The sequence below is a fragment of the Halichoerus grypus genome, chromosome 13, assembly GCF_964656455.1.
Source record: "Halichoerus grypus chromosome 13, mHalGry1.hap1.1, whole genome shotgun sequence".
NCBI lineage: Eukaryota > Metazoa > Chordata > Mammalia > Carnivora > Phocidae > Halichoerus > Halichoerus grypus.
Window position 1 is genome coordinate 35,327,494 of NC_135724.1, and position 24,242 is coordinate 35,351,735.

General features: G+C 36.5%; 1 protein-coding gene across 9 annotated transcripts in view; it reads right to left on the minus strand.

The window, feature by feature from the left end:
• Window positions 1-24,242, minus strand: part of KIAA1328 (KIAA1328 ortholog) — a 355,771-nt gene that overhangs the window by 214,828 nt on the left and 116,701 nt on the right. For all 9 annotated transcript variants that reach the window (XR_013443327.1, XM_078060413.1, XM_078060410.1 and 6 more), the window contains one exon: window positions 6,934-7,061. Coding sequence is in view for 8 of the 9 variants with exons in the window: in XM_078060413.1 (XP_077916539.1) it covers window positions 6,934-7,061 (128 nt within the window). In the remaining variant the exon portion in view is untranslated. The remainder of the gene's footprint in view (window positions 1-6,933; window positions 7,062-24,242) is intronic.

Genomic DNA, 24,242 nt, shown 5'->3' on the forward strand with positions numbered 1-24,242 from the left:
CCCACAGAAAGTGTGGGAAAATAAGTATGTATTTTAAGCCACTAAATTTAGTGGATATTTGTTACAAAGAAGACATAACTAATATACTACCTTCAAAGAAAGGATAGCTCACAGTCTTGTTGCATGAATTAAATGACATGTATTAAATATGAAAAATTAAATTTAGCTTAAAATACAGATACTAGATGGCTATGCTTGCTCTCCAGTTAAGTAATTTATGACATTCCAGCCAACAGCCAGGAAAACATAGTTCATTAAGAATATAAAACAAATTTTGGTAACAACTTTACAGTAACTTATACCCTGTACTTTCTTTTCATTGTATTTTTTTTACATTAATAGACTTTTTTAAGAGCAGTTTTAAATTTAAAAATAGATTAAAAAATTTTTAATAGACAAGATATACTTCCTCTCTTCACCCCATGTTTCCCTGATTTTTAACATCTTCTATTACTGTAGTTTATTTGTTACAACTGATTAAATCAATATTGATGCCTTATTATTACCTGAAGTTCATAAAATTCACATTAGGGTTTACTCTTTGTGTCTTTGTGTTATAGGGTTCCATGGGCTTTGAGAAATGCTCTACCTATTTATTTCTTCCCTCCCACTGACCCCAGGCAATCACTGATCTTTTTTCTGTCTATACACGTTTGCCTTTACCCTATGCTTTGAGTTGTAATTTCCTATAGTAATATAACTTACTCTTTAAAAGACCAGTAACATGCAGTGAGTCAGAGTTAGTAAATGTGACCAAGTATTCAGACTTCTCATGTTCTTTATTGGAGTTCTCCTTACTTATATTTCAGCAAATTCTTCTGCATTTTGATAAAGCATTACCTTCTCTGGTACCTTCTATGGTACTCTTATGTACCATAAAATAATACTTTTATCCTTATTTAAAGGCAATACTTCTGGTTACTATTAATTACATAAGACTAAATGATATATGTGATCAGTGTTCAAGTTCACATGGTTACTGTAACATGCATAAAGAGCACTGCACTTAAAGAAAACAAAAACTGGTGCTGAAAAAAATCAGTATCTGAAGTTAGGTTTCAAAAAAAGGTGTCCTTAATGTTGAAGTTAAACTTTGTGGGTGGTAAAAAAAAAAAAAAAATTGTGGCTGGTATGAAGGGTCTAAATTTATCTTTTCTCTAAGTGTCCAATTGTCCTATCAATGCCTGTTTAAAAGATTTTTTCCCAATGAATTGAATTAGCATTTTTGTTGAAAATCAATTTACCATAATTGCTAGAGTGTATTTCTGAATTCATAGTTCTGTTCATTGATCTATAGGTCCATCATATATATGGCATGCACTATACTGGCAGTGCTACATTGTCATGAATACTGTATGTCTTATTTTCTATTTCTGCATAACTAATTGCCACAAATGCAGTGGTTTAAAATAACACAAATTCATTAGCTCATAATTCTGTAGGTCAGAAGTCCAGGCAGGCTTGGTTAGGTTCTCTGCTTGGTTTCTCATAAGACTAAAAGATGTCAGCTGGGCTGGGCTCTAATCTGGAATATCTGAGGAAGAACCTGCTTCCAAACTCATTCATGTTGTTGACAGAATACATTCCTTGTGGTTGTATGATTTTGCCAAGAGGAAAAAGTCATGTGAGTCAGGTTAAAATTTTATTATACTGCAGCTTTAGAGTAAATTTTGCAATTGGAAAGAATAATTTTCAAATTTGCTCTTATTTCTCAAAATTATTTTCAGCTATTCTTATTCCTTTGGATTTCCATATACATTTTTTCATCTTATCAATTTCTGCAAAAACCAAATTATCAAAATATGCTGGAAATCTGATAGAAATTGTAATGAATCTACAGATTAACTTGGAAAGAACTGCCACTTTAACTTTGAGTCTTGCAATCCATAAACACGGAATAATTTCCATTTATTTAGATCTTTAATTTCCCTCAGCAATATTTTGCTTGTTTTTAGTGTGTAAGTCTTACACTGCTTTTATTAAATATATCCATTTTTAAGTTGTTCACTGGTAGTAAACAGAAATAAAATTGATTTTTGCCTATTGATCTTGTATCCTGCAACCTTGCTGAACTCATTTATTAGCTCTATCAGGTTTTTTTTGATTCCTTAAGATTTTCTACATACAGGGCGCCTGGGTGGCTCAGTGGTTAAGTGACTGCCTTCAGCTCAGGTCATGATCCTGGAGTCCTGGGATCAAGTCCCACATCAGGCTCCCTGCTCAGCAGGTAGTCTGCTTCTCCCTCTGACCCCCTCCCCTCTCATGCTCTCTCTCACCCTCTCTAATAAATAAATACAATCTTAAAAAAAAAAAAAGATTTCCTACATACAAGATCACATTGTTTATGAATAAAGAGTTTTATCCCAGTAACAGAAAACTTTCTCCAATATAGCTCTCTTCCATTCTCCTCCCTTTGTGCAAATACACATGCCATCTTTATATCTTATAAGCTCAACAATATAGTTTTATAATTATTGTTTTATTCAGGTATCTTTTAAGTTATTTAAGAAAAGAGGGATGCATAATTACTTTTACCAGTGCTCTATTTCTCAGTGAATTTGAATTACTGTCTTAAGTCATTTCTTTTCATATGAACAAACTTCTATTTGTATTGTTAGGCAGGTAAGCTAGCAACCAACTCTCTCAGTCTTTTTTTATTTAGGAATGTCTTTATGTGATCTTCACTTTTGAAGGATAGCTTTCCTTGATTGCTAGGTTGTTGTTTTTTCCCCCTATAGCTCTTTGACTATGTATGCCATCCTACTGTCTAGTTCCTCCATTGTTTCTGACGAGAAGTCAGCTGTTCATCGTATTCTTGTTATATCTATAGATCTTTTATTCTGTGAGGAGCTTAGTACATTTGAGCCAGACATTCTATTACAGATATCCAAAGAGCATGACTTTTTCTTTGATTTGGTTTGTCAGAAGTATGGTGAACCTTCTGGACTGCCAATAAAATCTGGGCTTCTTAAACTCAAGGGTAGCTTAGTACTAGATGAAATTAAAATAAATATTACACATTAAATACATATTAAAATGCATAAAATTAGATGGAATTAAAATGGTAAGGAACTCAATTACCACATGACTACATATGGCAGTTAAACAACAACAACAAAAATTTAACCAAAAAAATACATGAAAGTAATCTCAGAACAGGAAGTAGTCCCAAGGCACTATGGCCCTAAGCACAACAAAAACTCTTTTTTTTTTTTTTTAAAGATTTTATTTATTTATTTGACAGAGAGAGACACAACGAGAGAGAGAACACAAGCAGGGGGAGTGGGAGAGGGAGAAGCAGGCTTCCCGCGGAGCAGAGAGCCTGATGTGGGGCTCGATCCCAGGACCCTGGGATCATGACCTGAGCCGAAGGCAGATGCTTAACGATTGAGCCACCCAGGTGCCCCAACAAAAACTCTTTTGACAAAACTATGGAGACAATGGTAGTAGAAACCACCAAGAAATATTAAACATATACTCAGCAATGATTTATCTTTAGTATATTTCAAATTCTGTTCAATCCATGACCCAGACCCAAATTAAGAAACATGGAACAAGTAATTATGAACAAGATGGAAAAGTTTCTATAAAAGGCCTTTTCCCAGATCAGAACAGCAGAGATTCATTAATATCTACTGCCCATGGCTGAAAAGTAATAATGATTTTGTCCAATTTATAGAAAAGGGGAAATCTCAAAAAGATTCCAAATCTCCTTTATTTTTTATATCATCTTGACAAAAAAATGAAGAGGTAAGGAAAACAATAAGGTAGGCCTACACACCAACATTTTTAAGTGACAGTGGGAGAAGCTACTCAAAATGCTACCTAGGCTTTCTCTTAATATAAAGAATACTTCAGAAATACTGTAACATTTCTAAAATGGTAGAGCCTATCAAATAAGACTAAAGTAGAAGTTATAAGCATCATAGTTTGAGGTGACATTAAAGTTCAGATTCACAAAAAAGAAATAACACTCAACTGTGATAAGAAAAGCTATACTCTAAAATGTACATTGGCCAAAATTGTGGTTACTAGATCCTCCCACATCCAAGACCACAGTTATACTATGGGTAAGAACTATTTCTTAAGATCAGGAAATGAAGTGGCAGACACACATCAATGAAATATTTTAATCTAAATAGAACATGTGAAAAACATTTCTAGAATCCACAATGAATCCAGGCTGAATAAATGAGAAAATTCACCTTTGATAGCATAGCAAGAAAGAGGATGAGGGAGAAACAAGGAAAAAATGGAGTAAATGGAGTAAATGGAGTAGTTTCAAGGAAATGGCAGAAGTCAAAGAAGAAAATCATATGATAGGGCATTCTTCTGGTGAACTGTGGATTTAATTAAACTATAAGCAAAATATATAATATGCAGTTTGAGCCAGATGCCACCAATGCAAAGAAGAAACAGAAAAAGTCTCATAAAGTCAAATAAATGCCTCATGAAAAATGAACTGCTGCCATCTCCATCATAAAATCTGGATATTATTAGTTTAAAAAAAACACCTTATTTTGAGAACAAATAAAATTTACTGTTTACCTGACATCCTCATTCAGGATCAGAGTTATTACAGTGATGCCCTTCCTGACATAAAACAAACTTGTTGACCAAACTTACCCAATTCCCATGAGAGGGAATGTTCAGGTAAAAGAAGCCTGTCACAAAGAACAAAACAGATATCATAGGAAGCAAGATGATAATCTCCAGTTGGCGTTCAAAAAGAAACTTATTTTGCCTCTCTAAACTCAAATGGCAGAGCCTATAAGTAGCTTCAATTTCATTTTCATTGCACATAAGACATAATGACTTGACTACCAGGCACTTCCTGAAAACATGGTTTTAAAATTTTCTCATGACTAAGTCAAAATGAAAATTCAAAAGTATCTCTTTTTTTGCTTTTGAGGGTGCTCTCTCCATGTACTTGGCCAACATCTTCATTCTACTACTAGTGATTTTTTTAGTTTTGTTCCTCAAAGTTAAGGTTAGAGAGTCAGTGTTAATTATGAGGGGTCTCTAGTGAAACTGCCAAGAATCACTAACTTAAACAAAACATTAATACCCGAGAAAGTTTTTTTCCCCCAATTTCAGAAGTAGATAAAAAAAGAAAAGAGAGAGGCCTCCTTATCTAGAAGTCTTTAGAGCCCCCTAGATGCCTCCAGAGCCCTCTAGTGACTATTTATTGACTCTCAGTCTATATATTTAAGGTCCAAAGGCTCTACACTGGCAATCAAAAAACCCTCTGCCTCCCCTCCAATACCCTTGCCAAATGGGTTGCCCTTCATTTTTGTGCCCCCAACACACCTTTGTCATATAGACAGAAGGAGTGGGAATACAAAAGCAAAGGTCGGAAACCTGATCTTTATGGTACAATTTTCTCTAACCCACCCACAAGAGACAAGGACCACCTTCCAAACTGCCTGCCCTGCTTTCAAAGTGGCAGGGGAAATCCAGCCAAACCATCAAGATTAGCTGCCACCATCCTCTGTCATTTTATAGCCTACGTTTTTCAGAAAACAGAACAAAAGAAACTATTTCAAGTTAGAATACAAATAAACCATTCATACTTCGGCCATTTTTTTTCAGTTTATTTTTCTTAGTAATTTCTATGCCCAACATGGGGCTTGCCTGAACTCACCACCCCAAGATCAAAAGTCGCATGCTCTACTGACTGAGCCAGCCAGGCGAGGCCATTTCTCATAAATGTTGTGACTTCAAAACAAGGATATAAGTCTGAGCTACACAACATTCCAGCAAAATTATTATTTATTATCTTAACCTTTCCATGAGTCTAAACTTTAAGTTCAAAACTGAAGTTTTCTTGGTCCAAACTCTTCACCTATCTGAGATAGTGGTCTCTGGGCTGAACAGCAATGATATTCTTTAGAAGGGTTGCAAAAAATCATTCACAGGGGCACCTGGGTGGCTCAGTCGTTAAGCGTCTGCCTTCGGCTCAGGTCATGATCCCAGGGTCCTGGGATCTAGTCCCACATCGGGCTCCCTGCTCGGCAGGAAGCCTGCTTCTCCCTCTCCCACTCCCCCTGATTGTGTTCCTGCTCTCGCTCTCTCTCTCTCTGTCAAATAAATAAATAAAATCTTAAAAAAAAAAAATCATTCACAGGACCTGATATTATTCAAAAGGGGAAGATAACACATTAGTACATTAGCCAGGCTTTAATATTTAATATGAATGGCTTGGACCCTACTGCACAGTTTTTTTCTACAATGTTTTAGTATATAATACTTATTGTTCTCATCCATTTGAATATATAAACTCATTTGGATATGAAAAAATACCAAGTATCACTTGCTAGAGGGCAAGAAGTAAGTTTTTAGAGCTTGTTTCACATCACAACTGGCACGGTTCTGAACCTTCATTTAATTATACAATATATACCATTTAATGATATGTATATAAATGTTATATACAAAGACTCTCATACATACTTATGTGATTAATATATACATACAAACATAAAATCATGCAAAATACTCCAATTTTCTTCAATTAAAGATTTTATAAGTCACCAAATCACTTTTATTATTCTAAAAATGTAAACGTGAGTTAGGAAAGGCTCATTAATGTTTTCCACAAGGACAATGAGTAACAAACAGCCCACCTGATCTTCATTAAGCAACAGAGCAGTGAGTTTTCTTTACCATTCCTGCTGTGCTTTCTTACAACTAGGAGCTTTCCCACTGACCCAGAGCCTGCTTCAAGTAATCATTCCTGACCTCTGCGCCCCAGGAATAGGAGATGAAAAAAAAAAAAAAAAGAAGAAGTAAATGACACTACCTCAATCACATGCTATACTTACATGCTTTAAGACAATGTTATATTCTGTGACTCAAAGTAAAGGCAAATGATTCTTCAGACATCTTGCTGATCCATTAAAGTCAAGAAAAGGTAAGAATAAAGATGCTTACCTGTTGTTCCTGCACTCTAGCAGCACCAAGTTCTGAGAGAGACATGGTGAGCTTCTCTTGCTGTTCTGATAGATATTTCTGATAGAGACTTAGAAGTTCTTGGCATTCTCTATACTGTAGCTGAAGAGGTGAGATTGTAAATTAAGGGAAAAAAACGAATAAACGGATTCAAACTGTATCTATCAGTGCTGCTTTTTAGATTCCAATAAACAAAAGAGAGAAAAAAGTGCAACCATATTTGGTGAGAGTGCACGTAGATGAACACAGTACATATATCCACCCCCCCCAAAAAAATCATGTAAACAGTAATTCGCAAAGAGAATAGCAATGGTTATCTCATTTGAAGAGAAATTTCTCTCTCAAATCTTTACATTTGAATGAATAAAAACAAACATGCAAAAGAATGAAGTTCTCATTCTTCATGAGAGACTCCTATCTCACACCATATACAAAAACTAACTGAAAATGGATCAGTGACCTAAATATAAGAGCTAAAACTGTGAAATTCATAAAAGTAAATCTTCGTAACCTGGGATTAGGCAATGGTCACCTGAAAGCACAGAAGCCAAAGAATAAACACATAAATTGGACTTCCAAATTTAAAAAATAAAACAAAAAAACCGACTTTTGCTTCAAAGGACCCTATTAAGAAATTGAAAAACAACCTCTGGAATGAGAGAAAATATTTGCAAATCATATAGATGATAAGAGACTGGTATTCAGAATATCTAAGGACCTTGTACGATTCAACAATAAGGAACTATTTAACCTAATTAAAAATGGGCAATGAACTTGAATAGACATTTCCCAAAAGAAAATATACATATGCCCAAGCAGCACAAGAAAATATGCCCAATATCATTAAACATTAGGAAAATGCAAATCAAGACCATAATATGAGATACCACTTTGTATCTACTAGAATGGCTATCATCAAAAAGACTGACAATAAAAAGCTTTGACAAGGATGTGGAAAAATTACAACCCTCCTATATAGCTAATGGGAATGTAACATGGCACTGCTGCTTTGGAAAATAATTTAGCATCGCCCTCAAAAGTTAGACATTGAGTTACATATGACTCAGCAATTGCACATTTAGGTATAAGCACAAGAGAATAAAAAATGTATGTCCATACAAAAACCTGTACATGAATATTCAGCGTAGTATTCTTCGTAATAGTGAAAAAGTGAAAACAACTCAAATGTTACCAAGTGATAAATGGATAAACTAAATGCAATATATCTATACAACAGAATACTCTTCAGCCATAAAAGGAAACAAAGTATTGCTACATGCTACAATATGGATGAACTTTGAATACATTATGCTAACGAAGACAGACACAAAAGGCCACATATTGTATGATTTTATTTATATAAAGATGTTGGGTTTTTTGTTGTTGTTGTTGTTATTGTTTTAAATACCTATTCCAATGAACTAGGGGAAAGAATACCCAGTTCTAAGTATACAGGATCACTAGTAAGTTTTATTCATCCACATTCACTTTCTGTCCTCTTCTCCAATTTTCTGAAGTATATATTACATGAGAAAAGCTGAAGGAAAAAAAATGTCCAGAATAGGCAAATCCATATAGATAGAAAGTACATTAGTGTTTGCTAGCACTAGGGGTGGGGGAGGGGGAATAGGGAACAACTGCTAATGGGTACTGGTTCTGGGGGTTAGGTAATGAACATGTTCTGGAATTAGATAGTTGTGTTTGCACAGCTTTGGGAATACTCTCAAAACCACTAACTTGCAGACTTCAGACCAGATCGGGCACATTCAGGGTGGTATGGCCATAGACTTAACTGCACACTTCAAAAGGGTAAATTTTATTGTGTGTTATATCTCAGTAAAACTGCTACCAAAAAAATGCAGAGTAGAAGTGATAATACTGTTGTGGTAAAAATAATTACTGCCTAATTTACAAAGAAAGTTCTAACCATATTAAACATAAAGGGATTATAATTAGATTTTTGTCTTGTTTTGTTTTTCTATAATGTCAATTAAGTCAATGTTTCATAAATAAAACCATCATCAGGAAATTTTCTGCCCATATACCTCTCTACATTTTTCATAGTCTAATGTGAAGAACAGCTCCTCAAACTTGCAAAGTGCTCAAGATGAAGATGCTAATTGGAAAGGTCACCTAACTGTGTAGATCAGGTGTGTGAGAGACAGTTCCATCCAAGAGAGAGTTCTGTTTCTTCTCATTGTGGTAATTTCCTCCCCAGGCCCATTTTTCTCTCAGATCATTTCCAAATCTCCCCCCTCGCACTTAATTATGTATGCTGTTGGTATAAAAATCACTGTCCAATGAGATTATTCTGTATAAATACTTTTACAATAGGTCATCACGATTAAGGGTGGGAACAGTATTTTGTAAATGTCAAAAATGGTGACTGGTTTCAGTATTCCTTAACATTTTCATAACCTAATCATCGCCTCTGGGCAGGTTCCTGTTCTAATAACTTTTGCCAATCATGACTGCATAAATAACCAATTGCTTCATTATTCTCATTATTAACCTTTAACAAAAAAAGGAGCCAGAGATGGCTTGTAGAAGAGGAGTGGTTCTAATAAAAGGATAGGTTACTAAGTTTAAAGAATACATTAATTAGAAGAGCTTGTTGAATACTCAGTATCTTAAAAACAGTAACAATAGAAGGAACAGTGTTCTAAATAAGCTAATATGATTTCAAAGTCAATCTATGTCAGACTAGGCTGGTTTTCCATTGCATGCTTTTTGTCAGTAAGCTTCAAAAGACGAGAATGATGTGTGATGGTCCCAAGGGTTCCTGCCAGCTATCATGTACATAAAAAGAATTTTTTAGTCTGGCTGTTACCATAGGCAGTAATGTTTACAGTAGATGAACGTGTTACCTTCATGCAGAATAAGAATTATACTCTGGAAAAAGCCAGCACAATTATACAGCCTAAGAGTTAAATGTCAGCATTTGAAGACAAATTACAGGCAAATTCATTTAAACACATGCTATGCGGTAGAATATAAAAACAGGCAGTCCTATCCTTAATCAGTTTTTTATATTTGTCTTGATTCACCAGATTTTGAAATGCCCCCCTTTTCCTGGAAAATCCAAAATATATGTCCAAACAATACAGTAATTTTCCCTCCTCCCTAACACAATGAGACTTCACCCCCGCTCTGGAGAGAAAGATTTATATAAAGAAAATGTGGGTGAAATCCTTTCTTCACTGATTTGGGGGCGGGAGTACAGTGAGAAAAAAGACATATTTAACTCAATCCTGGCCAAATGACAGAAAAGAATGCAAAAGATGTAGAAAATTCAATCTAAGGGAAGGTGTACACCAAACCATGACTGACAAGAATCAAACATACAGGGACACCTGGGTGGCTCAGTTGGTTAGGGATCTGCCTTCGGCTCAGGTCATGATCCCAGGGTCTGGGATTGAGTCCCGCATCAGGCTCCTTGCTCACTGGGGAGTCTGGTTCTCCCTCTGCCTCTCCCTCCGCCTGCAGCTCCCACAGCTTGTGCACTCTCTCTCTCTGACAAATAAATAAATAAAATCTTAAAAAAAAAAAAGAATATAACATACAGGTAATCTGGAAAACCACCATTCAAGAACTGAAAGAAACAGCAGTTGTCACAACCTCATCAAAGAAAGAAATCTTCATAAAATAAACAATTATAAATTAAGATTAAGCAAGATCATATCAAAACCTAAACATCAAATTAATTAGCCGAAATGGCTGCTGGAAATGATCATTTTGCAAACCTTAAAGCCTTAATTCCAAAATGCATTCTATAGGTAAATACAAGTAAAGGTCAAAGTAGAATGAATAGGGACATAGGGAGAAAGAAAAAGAGGAAAATCAAAGGTGGAGGGAGAAGGACCAGAGACAGGATGTATTACCAGTAGGCTGCCAAAGTAGGAAGTGATCGCCTTAAGCTGGAAGATTTCCTCTGGCATAGCAAAGACCACTCTTTTACCCCATCCCACCCTTGCCTTGGATATTTGGGATACTGAGATCTGGTACTTAGTAATCCTGATTTAATACAGAACTCAATGAAGGAACATCTATATGGCAAGAAAAAAAGGGAGCATCATTAAACTAAAAAACAAAAACAAAAACAAATAAAGAGCACAATTCTCCTTTTCTGGAACCACGACTCCTTGGAAAAAATGGCTAATTCCCATTTTGGGGTATGGAAAGTACAAAGTAAGCTTGAAACATGTTGCTATGCTATATTGGAAAAAAGTATGTAAAGAGAAATAGATGGGGACTTGTCAAATGGAATAGAAGCAACCCTGAAGGAGACTCTCATTAGTCAAATTTGGGACAACATGAGCATTGGAAGGAGTGACTCTAACAGCAAATTTAATAGATACATATTTACCAGTTCATGGTGATACTTCAAAAAGATAGAAAAGCATGAAAGGGGAAAAAAAGTAAAGCCCTTCTTTACAGAAGAATCCTAGCTAATTACTTGGAAGGAAAGGTCAAATTTTAAAAATCACCATTTTATAACCCCCAATGCAATAACTCATTCAGACAAGGATCATTAATGGGGATTGAAATCAGTAGGTGAAAGATTAATAAATAAGATATAAGGTGTCAAGATTAGTTACTTAGAGCAAAGAAGAAAATGTGCCTTTAAATGGTGAAATCTGGTAGTCATTACCCAAAGTGAATTAATTTAAGATCACTAATAGTGAAAAAAATAAAAATTATGTACCTCCTAATGTATAAAGTAGGCAATATTGCCTATGAAATATTCTTGCTAAATGTTTTACTTGAATTTAATCAAATCTGTAAACCTAACTCCCATTTCAAAGAAATGGGAAAAAGGAACAAATTAAATTATAGCACAAAGAACCAATCAGACAAATCCAGAATATGGGAGATTTTGCAAAGTACTCTTCAAGCTCTTTGAACTCTTCAAAAAGTCCATGTCATGGGGGTTGGAGGTTAGAGATTGAAGACCAACCAAATGCAACCCATGGGACCATGACTGGACCCTAGGTCAGGGGAAAAACAGCTATAAAAGACATTCTTGGGACAATTAGAGAAATTGGAATATTGACTCAACAGTTGATATTATGGAATTATTGCTAATTTTGTTAAGTATCATAATGTGGTTTATAAAGAGAAATGTTCTTATTCTTAGGAGATGAATGTGAAGTATTTAGGGTGACATATGACACTCGGCTCAGAAAAAAATAAGCAAATAAATTTTTATATAAGTAAATAAATTTATTGATATCTACATAAGTTTATATAGATATATATTTATGTAAATTTGTAATAAAAATAAAAGCAAATATATGAGAGGGCATGAAGCAAATATGGCACAATGTCAACAACCATGAAATCGAGGTAGCGTATATGGTGGTTCACTGCACTATTCTGTCAACTTTTCTATATATTTGAAAATTGCCATAATAAATAGTTGCAGAAAAACTTGTTTTGGTTGTATTTTTTTGTTTTATTCATTCTACTATTATTCAGTCTTCTCTTGTCTTTCTACTTCTGCCATAAGTTCCGTGGGGATAAGCAAAATCGTAAGCATCAGGTCAGACTGATGAGAGCTCTCTACAACTCCATGTATCCATGGTCATTAAGTCAGGTGACAAACTGTTAGTATGATCTGATGATATACCAACAGAAACCTATCCTTTAAGCCAAAGATAGGCATATCCAGGGTTGCAAAAGATCATTTTTAAAAAGCTTGTCAAGTTTTCTTCCAGTCCTTTAACAAAGGCAGTAAGAACGACTAGAGCACAGGCTTAGGTGTCACCCAACATTCTTGAAATCTTAATTCTGGCATTCAGTAATAATGTAACTTTGGATAAGTAACTTCTCTGACATCCTCATCTGGAGATGGTAATACCTACCTCACCTCACAGGGCAACTATGAATATAAATGAGCTAATAAATGAAAAGCACTTAGCATAGCACACAGCACAGAGCATACGTTCAATAGATCTTTTGAAAAGAGATCAAGGGCACAAGAGATAAGAAGTGCTGGCAAGGATGTAGAGAAAAGGGAATCCTGGTGCGCTGTTGGTGGGAATGTAAATTGGTACAGCCACTATAAAAACAGTACGGAAGTTCCCCCCAGAATTAAAAATAGAAGTACTATATATGATTTAGCAATCTTATTTCTGGGTATATAGGTGAAGGAAATGAAATCGCTATCTTAAAGAGATATCTACATCCTTATGTTCACTGCAGCATTATTTACAATAGCCAAGATGTGGAAGCAGCCTAAATGTCAACAGATGGAGTTAAAAATGTGAAACACACAAACACACACAGGAATATTATTCAGCTTTAAAAAAGAAAGAAGTCTTCCTATTTGCAATAATATGGATGAAGCTTGAGGACATTATGCTAAGTTAAATAAGTCAGACTAAGAAAGACAAATACTGTATGATCTTATTTACATATGGAATCTAAAAAGCTGAACTCATAAAAACAGAAGGTAGATTGGTGGTTGCTAATCGCTGGGAGTTGGGGGAAATGAGTGATAGTGGTCAAAGGATACAAACTTCCAGTTTTAAGATGAATAAGTTCTGGGGACTCTAATGTATAGCATGGAAACTATAGTTAACAATAGGTAATAGGTACTGTATTGTATCCTTGAAAGTTGCTAAAAGAATAGATCTTAGGTGTTCTCAACACACACACACACACACACACACACAAATAAGGGAGATAATGGATGTGCAAACTAACCTTATTATGGTAATCATTCTGCAATATATACATATATGAAATCATCATGCTGTACACCTTAAACTTAGGCAATGCTATATGTCAAATACATCTCAATAAAGGTGGAAAAAATGATATCAAGGGGTGAGAGAAAGAGACTTAAATAAGGATAACATGTTCTAAGAGAGGCATTTAAACACAGGATACAATAGAGATTTTTTTTTTTTTTAAGTGGGGGTATGTGGTTAGTTTGACAACAATTGCAGGGGGGCAGCAAAGAAAGACTCCAGCAGAGCAGATGTGAGCCCAGAAATGAATCTTGGTAAAGGAGTATATTGATGCACTGGATAGGTAGGATGGGCGCGGACCCTCAACTAAAAGATCATCAGGAGCAAAGGCATGAAGAAATGAAACTGATATACACACTAAGGGAACTGCAAGTAGCACAGTATGGATGGTTACCTGGTCATAAGTAGGGAGAATGTGTGAAGAGGCTGCAGAGGCAAACAAGGGCCAGATCTGGAATGTTACACTAAGTTCCTGAATTTTATTTCTACATAACTCACTGATGCCTTACAACCAATTTGCATTTTATAAAGATATCTTTGGTAGGCATATGAAGGGTGGACTGGAAAACTTAAGAGCAGAATTAAAGCAACCAGTTAGAAACTTGCTACAACAGTCTAAGTGAGAGATGCAAGGGACCTGAACTGAACAGAGGCAGAAATTAGGGGGGTTGGGGTTTTAAAGGGAAATTTAAGACACTGTCAGCTATGAACTGGCTGACAAGACGTATGACTAGATGCACAGTTCCCTTTACCAAGACAGAGAATGCACAATAAAGAAAAAGTCTGGGTGAAGGAGGAGAAGCTTTAGACACACTGATTTGGAGATGCTTGGGGAGCATTCATCGAGATGGATAATGAAGGACCCTTGGATCCCTGGGCCTGGAATTCAGAAAAGAGGTCTCAGTAGAAATAGAGAATTTTGAGAGTTAATCACTTTTTATGTGGTGGCTGAACACATGAGTATGTAACATTGTCCAGGGAATGTGTGGTTTCATTCATTCATCTGTTCATTCATTTTTTCATTCAACAAGTAAGCTCCATAGAGCAGGAATATTCATGTTTTGTTTATTGCCAGATTCCTTAGCCTACATAATATGTACTCAATAAATATTTATTGAATAAACACATTTAGTGAGTACATTAATATTTGAGACTGTGCCAGATGCTAGACATATAGTGATAAACAACAGTAACACTGTCTCCTGCAGGGAGCTTATCATCCAGGAGAAAGGCAGGTAATCAAACACATATTTATAATAACGAATGATGGAAATAATGGCAAGAACGTTATGTTGTGCTATGCTAGCACTCCCCAAGGAAACAAGTGACTGAGGAACAAGGGAAAGCCACCTAGAGAAAGAAATCTTCCAAATGAGAGAAGAGAAGGGGGCCAATATAACAATAACATATAAAGGGCAGGCCAAGGAAAAGGAATCAATAAAAAAGATGTAGTCAACTGTGTCCAGAGCAGCAGGGGCCATACCTGTTAAAGACAGAGAGCTGAAAACGAAACAAGACGATACCAAAGAGGGAGACAAACCATAGGAGACTCTTAAGCTCAGGAAACAAACTGAAGGCTGCTGGAGTGGGGAGGGGTGGGAGGGCTGGTGTGGCTGGGTGATGGACACTGGGGAGGGTATGAGCTATGGTGAGTGCTGTGAATTGTGTAAGACTGATGAATCACAGACCTATACCCCTGAAACAAATAGTACATTATATGTTAATTAAAAAATAAATAAAAAAATAAAAAGCTTAAAAAAAAAAGCACACACACACACAAAAAGAGAGCCGAGGAGGCTACTGGTGACCCTTGCCAGAACACAAGTCTGACATTACTTAGTTATTCACTATCTCCCCCACTGTTTTGGTAGACGGCAGTTATGCTATTTTTCACATCAAAGAGAGAAGCTTCTGGACAAAAAGAGATGTTTTACTCAGGGTCACCTTGAGACAAAAACAGGTGACCATGAGGGTCCAACTCTAATGCAATCCATTAGTCACACGACTCCCAGGGAATATAAAGAACTCAAAGATTTTCACTACGGCAGGTACTCCCTTCACTCTGAACACCTACACACTACATGACATATAAAGATAGCATATACTGTGTATTCTACTTAGAATGTTTTGCCTATCCTTATACCTACAAAATTCCTGTAGTATAGTAAACAGCATACTGCTAAAATTATTTGATATTACTACCACCTGAAGTGGCCTGTGTGCTCCTGGAAGTCACAGTGTATTAATTTTGGTATCTCTCTAGTATACAGCAGGCACTTCAAAATGTTAGTGAAATGAACAAAGTAAACAGGTGTCTATTGAATTTCATGCTGTTTTGGGTTGGGAATTGAAACAAACCATAGATAGGCCATATATTCTTTAAACTAGCCAAGAGGATGGCTAAAAAAAAACTGATTCATTAAAAATTTTAAGTTGTCCTAATCTCGTAAGATTTTCCCATCTTAAAGCAAATATGGCTTCTGACCATGTCATATTTCTCATCTCACAATCATTTCCTCTTCCCCCATTTCAAAAAAAAAGTATACAGTGTCTGAGATAAACAGAGGTCCAAATTATATAAGTTTGGTACTCAATGACAATATATGCAATTAAAAATGGGATTATTGGTAAAAGAAAAAGTGATACCAAGAGGAATTGATTAGCAGAGCTAGACAAGAACTTCACATAAATGTTTACACCCTTTTATTAAGTTGTGTTCTGTGCTGGAGTACAATACACTGATACAAGTCTGAAATTTTCCCTTTAATTAAATTTATGGCAAATTCAGTGCAGGCCACAGTGTTTTTCAATTTCCTGATGATAGTAATCTGTTGGGGAGAGGAACAAATCTCCAACTCAAACAGGGGAAAACTCAGTATTCTGGACATTTACAAAAGAAGAGAAATGCCTCACCCAGTTTCTTCTAGAAACAGCAACAAAAACAGGAGGCACAGAAAGATATTTAATTAGAGTAATTAACTAGCTTTTTAGTTTTCCAAGCATCATAGTTTCTACCTTACTTTCTGCAGAGTTGCAAAACAGAATGGGCTGAAACAGACTCAGAACTGAGATACTTGAGAGTTTGTCTTTGCTCACATAAGCAGACCCTGAGGTTTCAGGAAACCAACCACACAATGAGACTGGGGGTTTAAAGGGAAGGACACTGGGGCGCCTGGGTGGCTCAGTCGTTAAGCGTCTGCCTTCGGCTCAGGTCATGATTCCAGGTCCTGGGATCGAGCCCGGCATCGGGCTCCCTGCTCGGCGGGAAGCCTGCTTCTCCCTCTCCCACTCCCCCTGCTTGTGTTCCCTCTCTCGCTGTGTCTCTCTCTCTGTCAAATAAATAAATAAAATCTTTAAAAAAAAAAAGGGAAGGACACTTACTTACAATTAAAAGTTCATATGTAGATATCCTAAAAAGCAGGCAATTAATATGCCAGATTAACCAGAATTTTGATTTTTTAGAGTTTCCTTTTCACATAACACTCTAATAACATACATACACAAACATTCATGGTAGATGTTAAAGACAAGGCTGCAAAAACAGTTCTATTGAAAGCCATGCATTTCTCTTGCTTCTAACTTGCTTAAAAATTTATCTTTTGTTTAAAAGTTCCATGTTTCAGCTAGACCCAAAGGAGAAGTATTTCCTCCATTTGGAAGGCTGCTTTAAATGGTTCAGACTTTTTTGAGTTACAGGAACTAGTCTAAAATTGTAGAAAAAGAAGGCTCTTATCTCACCCCTCCTCCAAACATTATAAGGTGAACTGTGGTAACAATGATTAACACTTGAAATTTTCCAGTTTTGGGGCACCTGGATGTCTCAGTCAGTTAACCGTCTGCCTTCGGCTCAGGTCACGATCCCAGGACTCTGGGATCGAGCCCCACGTCGAGCTCGCTGCTCAGCGGGGATTTTGCTTCTCCCTCTGCATCTCCCCCTGGCTTGTGTTCTCTGTCTCGCTCACTCTCTCTCTCAAATAAATAAATATTAAAAAAAAAAATTTCCAGTTTCAGAAAGGGGATATTCCTGACAATATAGACCACTGAAAACTGTCTGCACACCAAGTTTTCTAGAATCTGAAAGGCCAATATGTGCAGTTGTGTGTATAATGCTTTGTGAAGGAGAGCTAAACATACCAAGCTGGCTAGCCATGAAGAACAGGCTAAAAGCTCCTTAGAAAGAACTCATCTCATTCTACTTCCTATCTTCAAGCAGGAGAGTTTCATTCTTGTCATTAAATTAAAACCCTCCATGAAATATCAATATCAATACACGTAATACTTCCCTTTCTTCACATTCCTTTGTCTACCTGAATTATTTATGCTACTATGTAAGACCATTCATTTCCAAGTGGAAATGTATACTGAGTTTAAGAGATCCCTTGTTCTTCTTTTTCAAACTAAGTAATCCAGTGGTATTATATTTTCCTCATACAGTTCATCTTCCAGCTCTTATAATTTTTGTGTTTGTCATCTCTCGCTTCTTCAGATTCCTCATTAGAGTTCTCTTATAAGAGTCAGATACAAAATTAAATGCTTATTACCAGGAATAGGTACCTGAATTAGAGCATCTGTGGATGGCTTTACTTGGGGGCAGGGCACTTCTAAGTGTTTTAAAGACATTGTACTTAATTCTCATCAAAAGGAAAAAACCATTAAGCACTATTATTAGTCTCATTTTACAAATAAATTTGCTGCACAGAATGGTTAACAATTTACCTAAGGTTACTCTGTCAGTGAGCTAGGATTTGGAGTAAAGTCTCAGAACCACTAGCTCAGTGTTTCCTAGACAGTAATGTACACAGGAATCACCTGTGAATCTTGTTAGAAAGCAGATTCTGATTCAGTAGATCTGAGGTAGGGCCCAAGATTCTACATTTCTAACAATCTTTCTTCTGAATGATCCTGATGGCTGTTCTGGGGACCACACTCTGAGTATGCATGCCTTTCTAAGTACCCTCCCTCTTCCTTGGTATCAGTGGGAGAAAGCCTGTCCTCCTCCTTTATACCGAAGCATATATAACACACTATCTTGACTCCTTTGCTTCTCCCCTTTCATCCATCTTTAGAATATGGTGGGCTTTTTTCTCTCTTTTGGTCAATTGCTTTTGTTTTGGAAAGAAGCATATAAGAAATAAAATAGGAGATGTGAAATAACTCATTTTCTTCATTAGAAGGAAGCAATATTCTGGATTTTCAGAGCACTATAACATTTCTATTGTGACTGGCTGCTGAAGTAACCACAATTAGCAAACATTACCTATAGGGTTTGAGAATTTATACTGGGAGAAGAGTCCATGGGAAATGTAAGCAACATTTTTCTCTTCTACTTTCAAATGTCCAGCCTATCTACCTTGCCCAAGCACACTGCTAAGCTTGTGTTTGCAGTATGATTTCTGAATTCAGTCTAACGTTGCCAGACCATTAGCTATGGGGGACAACACTCTTGCCAGAGTTGCATGGACTTTTTCATGAAGTACGAAAATATGACCTAATATAATAATTCTAAGTAAAAATCAAACGATGTTCATAAAACAGTATTCATAACTAGAGTGAAAAAGGAGATTTCTTATAGAATGGAATCACACCTAACATTTTAAGATTAAACCGGAAAAAGTAGTAGGAATATCTCATTTCTTGCCTCTTTGAAAATGACGGAGTCTACTGCTCACGAATGTAAATTATTGCTCAGAGAAAAATTAAGTAACTTCTATGTGCAGGTTTATTATCTAAACTCAGCAAATGCTGCAAAGACTGAAGGTAATAAAGCATTTTATGAACAACTTCACTTCACTGGTTCCTAATATAATTGAGCTTATGTGAACTGTTTAGCAGAATGATATTTTAAAAACTAGTAAAGAATCAGATTATTTGCTTGACCCTCCACTTAAGAAATGTTACAGAAAAATAGCTCAAAACATTCAAGGAGAAAGTTTTACAGTGTCATTAAAATCATGAGTAGGTTTTGACTTAACAATTTTAACACTATTGACTACTAAATAAATTAATCCAAGAGACCACATTTAAAAGAACAATCCCTGAGACCTAGGTTTTTTTCTTTTTTAATCTATATATGCTTAACAATAGAGAATTAGATCTATCATAAAATTCAAAAGTAATGAACAGAATAGTTAAAGAACAGTTACAGTTAAGGAACAGAACAGTTAAAACCAAACACAGGATGTGTTTAGAAAATTAAGTCAATGTCCGTAGCAAAAGAAAAAAAAAAATTTTTTTTTAAGTAGGCTCCATGTCCAGCATGGAGCCCAATGCAGGACTCAAATTCATAACCCTGAGATCAAGACCTGAGCTGAAATCAAGAGTCAGATGGATGTGTAACAGACTAAGCCACCCAGGTGCCCTGGCAAAAAAAAAAAAAAAAATTAAGAAAAAAGTATGATTAGTACTGTGGGATTCCTGGTTCCATGTAAAATGAAATAAACATAATTTTCCCTATTCCTCTCATTGAGTACAGTTAAAACCCTGGACATCATATATAAAACAAACATAAGAATAATGAAAGATGGAGAGAAGATGGTAGAGGCTAGGGGCCTCAGAACCTGGAGAACAACACAGTGGTGTGTTGCCTACTTTTGTTTTTGCTTCAAATACCTTAGACTGAGTGTTGGAGAAGTCAACAACCCAGAAATGCCAATAGACACAGACATACTCAAAATATCTAAGAAAAGCCTATTCCACTAGCTAAAAAAAAAAAGAAGGGGGGGAGGATGCCTAGCAAAATGGAAAACTTTTAGGCAAGAACTGCCTTACTCTAGCCAAGTTGCACAAAAAACATTGCAGCCTCACCCTTACCTCCAGGCTAAGCAAGAAGCCTGGACCTCTAGGTGTTCTTTTACCCCAAAACCCCTTCTCTGCTGGGGTGTTATCAGAGAAGACTGAGTGGGGAGCCAGGATTTCAATCCCTAGCTGACAGTAATAGCTCCCTCCTCCACCTTGTTCAGCCTCATGATTATTAGTAGAGGCCTCATAGGGAGCCTGGATTTCAACTCCCATCTAGCTTTAATGAGGTGTCCCTCCCTGGTGGGGTAGGGTGAGAAGAAGCTGAGTGGAAAGCCAAGACTTTCACAACATTACCAGTATTAACAGTGGAGGCCATTTGGGAAGCTCCTGCCCTTCTCAGCCAGGGTGATATCAGCAGAGGTCTAGGGATGAGCTGAGCTTTCATCCCCACCTAAAATTAAAGAGGGGAAGCCTCTTCTTCCCCCACTGGTGTGATGTCAGAAAAGATGTGCTAAAAGGGATGATTTAAATAAGGCTATATCAACACCCAAAATGCCTAGAATGTGATTAAAAATCACTTGCCATACCAAGAGCCAGGATAATCTCAACTTGAATGAGAAAAGACAATCAACAGATACCAATACTGAAATGACGAAGAGGTTGGAATTACCTGACAAGGATTTTAAAGCAGCCATCATGAAATGCTTCAAAAAACAAATACAGACATGCTTGAATTAAATGAAAACAATCTCAGCAAAGAAATAGAAAATATAAAGAACGATCAAATGGGAATTTTAGAGCTGAAAAACACAATAGGATAAAAACTTATTGGATGGGCTCAACAACAGAATGGAGAGGACATAGCAAAGAATTGGTGAAGTTGAAGAGAGAACAATACACATTATCCAATCAGAACAAAAGAGAGAAAATAGGCTAAAAAAGAAAATGAACAGAGCCTAGGGATGTGTGGGACTATAATAAAAGATACAGCATTTGTGTCACTGGAGTCCTAGAAGGAGAGCAGAAAGAGGGTAGAGCTGGAAAAACATATTAAGAACTAATGCCTGAAAATTTTCCAAATTCGGCAAGAGTCAAGAAGTTGAGCAAGCCCCAAACAAGATAAACCCAAAGAAATCCATGTCAAGACATGTCATAACCAAACTTCTGAAAACCAAAGATGAAAAATCTTGAAAGCAAGAGAGAAGCAGCACTTATTTATACTCCTTTTTTTTAATATTATGTTAATCACCATACATTACATCATTAGTTTTTGATGTAGTGTTCCATGATTCATTCTTTGTGCATAACACCCAGTGCTCCATGCAGAACGTGCCCTCTTTAATACCCATCACCAGGCTATCCCATCCTCCCACCCCCTCCCCTCTAGAACCCTCAGTTTGTTTTTCAGAGTCCATAGTCTCTCATGGTTCGTCTCCCCCTCCGATTTCCCCCCCTTCATTCTTCCCCTCATGCTATCTTCCTTTTTTTTTTTTTTTTAAAACATATAATGTATTATTTGTTTCAGAGGTACAGGTCTGTGATTCAACAGTCTTACACAATTCACAGCACTCACCATAGCACATACCCTCCCCAATGTCTATCACCCAGCCACCCCATCCCTCCCACCCCCCACCACTCCAGCAATCCTCAGTTTGTTTCCTGAGATTAAGAATTCCTCATATCAGTGAGGTCATATGATACATGCCTTTCTCTGATTGACTTATTTCGCTCAGCATAATACCCTCCAGTTCCATCCACGTCATTGCAAATGGCAAGATCTCATTCCTTTTGATGGCTGCATAATATTCCATTGTGTGTGTGTGTGTGTGTGTGTGTGTGTGTGTGTGTATACACACACACACACCACATCTTCTTTATCCATTCATCTGTTGATGGACATCTTGGCTCTTTCCACAGTTTGGCTATTGTGGACATTGCTGCTATAAACATCAGGGTGCATGTACCCCTTTGGATCCCTACATTTGTATCTTTGGGGTAAATACCCAGGAGTGCAATTGCTGGGTCATATGGTAGCTCTATTTTCAACTTTTTGAGGAACCTCCATACTGTTTTCCAGAGTGGGAAGCAGCACTTATTTAAAGGGGGAGAATCAAATGATGATGTATTTTCATCACAAAACATGGGGGCCAAAAGGAAGTGGCACATTTCTCAAGTGCTAAAAGAACAATCAACCCAGAATTCTACATACAGCAAAAATATCCTTCAAAAGTGCAGAAGAAATCAAGAAATTCTCAAAGGAAGGACATCTAATAGAATTTAGATCTAAAAGAATGACAAAAGGTTCTCTACAAAGGAAGGAAATGAAGGAATTTTGGAACACCAGGAAGGAAGAAAACAGAAAGAGTACAACTATGGCCAAATAGGCTTTCCTTCCCCTCTTAAATTTTCTAAATTATGTTTGACAGTTGAGACATAAATTATAACATTGTCTGATGGGGATAAAGAAGAAACTTAAAATGGAAAAACTAGGGAGTAACAGCTTAAGCAACTGCATTTGGAAGCAACAATTTTACTCATTTTTAAGTACAACCTGAAGGTATTTCTCTAAAACAAGTATTTCATAAATAATTCACTGAAAAGGCAGATGGCCAACAATACCTTGTTAAATGTCCCCAACTTCTTCACAACTCCCGTCTCAATACATCATTCCCTCAGGTCTCAGCTTTTGATAAATGTTGAATGAATGAGGGAAGGAGTGAATGAATGGATGCTTTCTACGACAAACTTTTCCATCTGTGTTTCTGACTTCACTCTCTTCCATGTCATCTGGATACTGTCCTATAAATTATTTTATCTTTCTCATGATCTCAACAGCTTTTGGTTTCTTCCCATAAGCCTTCAACTAAGTGCACCCTAAGAAAAGCCCTCCTCAAATAATACTTTCTTCTTAAGCTGCCAATATCTCTCTCTCCTCCCCATTATTACGAAAACTCTAAAAGATTAATCTGTACTTACTGACTCAACTTCCTCATTCCAATTTAATTTTTGGCCCAATATAATAAGTTTTCCTGTCCTGTCACATTTTTAAAAAAGATTTTATTTATTTGAGAGAAAGTGAGCAAAAGAGAGAGAGAGCACACAGCGGGGTGAGGGGCAGAGGGAGAAGCAGACTCCCTGCTGAGCAGGGAGCCGATGCAGCTCAATCCTGGGACTCCAGGATCATGACCTGAGCCTAAGGCAGATGCTTAACCGACTAAGCCACCCAGGTGCCCCTGTCCTGTCACATTTTTACACTATATTCACAACAAATATCCTCTATTAATTGCTAAATATAACAACCTGATTTGGGGTTTTATCCTCTTTGCTGGGCACTTTCTCCCTCTTCAAAGGATCTCCTCTCCTGGTTTTTGAGTTACTGACCCAATCTGCTTTCTCCTTACTGATTGCTCCTTTTTAACTCTCTTTCACTGACTTTCCCCTTCTTTTACCCACCATTAAATACAGATATTTCCTACGATAATGTCCTAGAACTTATTGTTTTCACTACCTCTTCCCATGACCTTATCTTCAAGAAAAGCAGTGTAATGTAAAGGTTCTATAGCAGTCCCACGTTACAAACATGATTATTACCCAGAAGAGTATATGCATGTATTTGTCACTTACATGGTTTATAAAACATTAAGTAAGGTAATTGTTGAAGCTCCAATTTCTCAAATTGTTCTCAGTATCTTCAAATCATATTGTTGCATTTTTATATTTAAATAACAGAAGTTTACTGCTCCAAAAATGTTTTAACATCCTACTACTGTTTAGAGCATCATCAAATATTGTTGAATG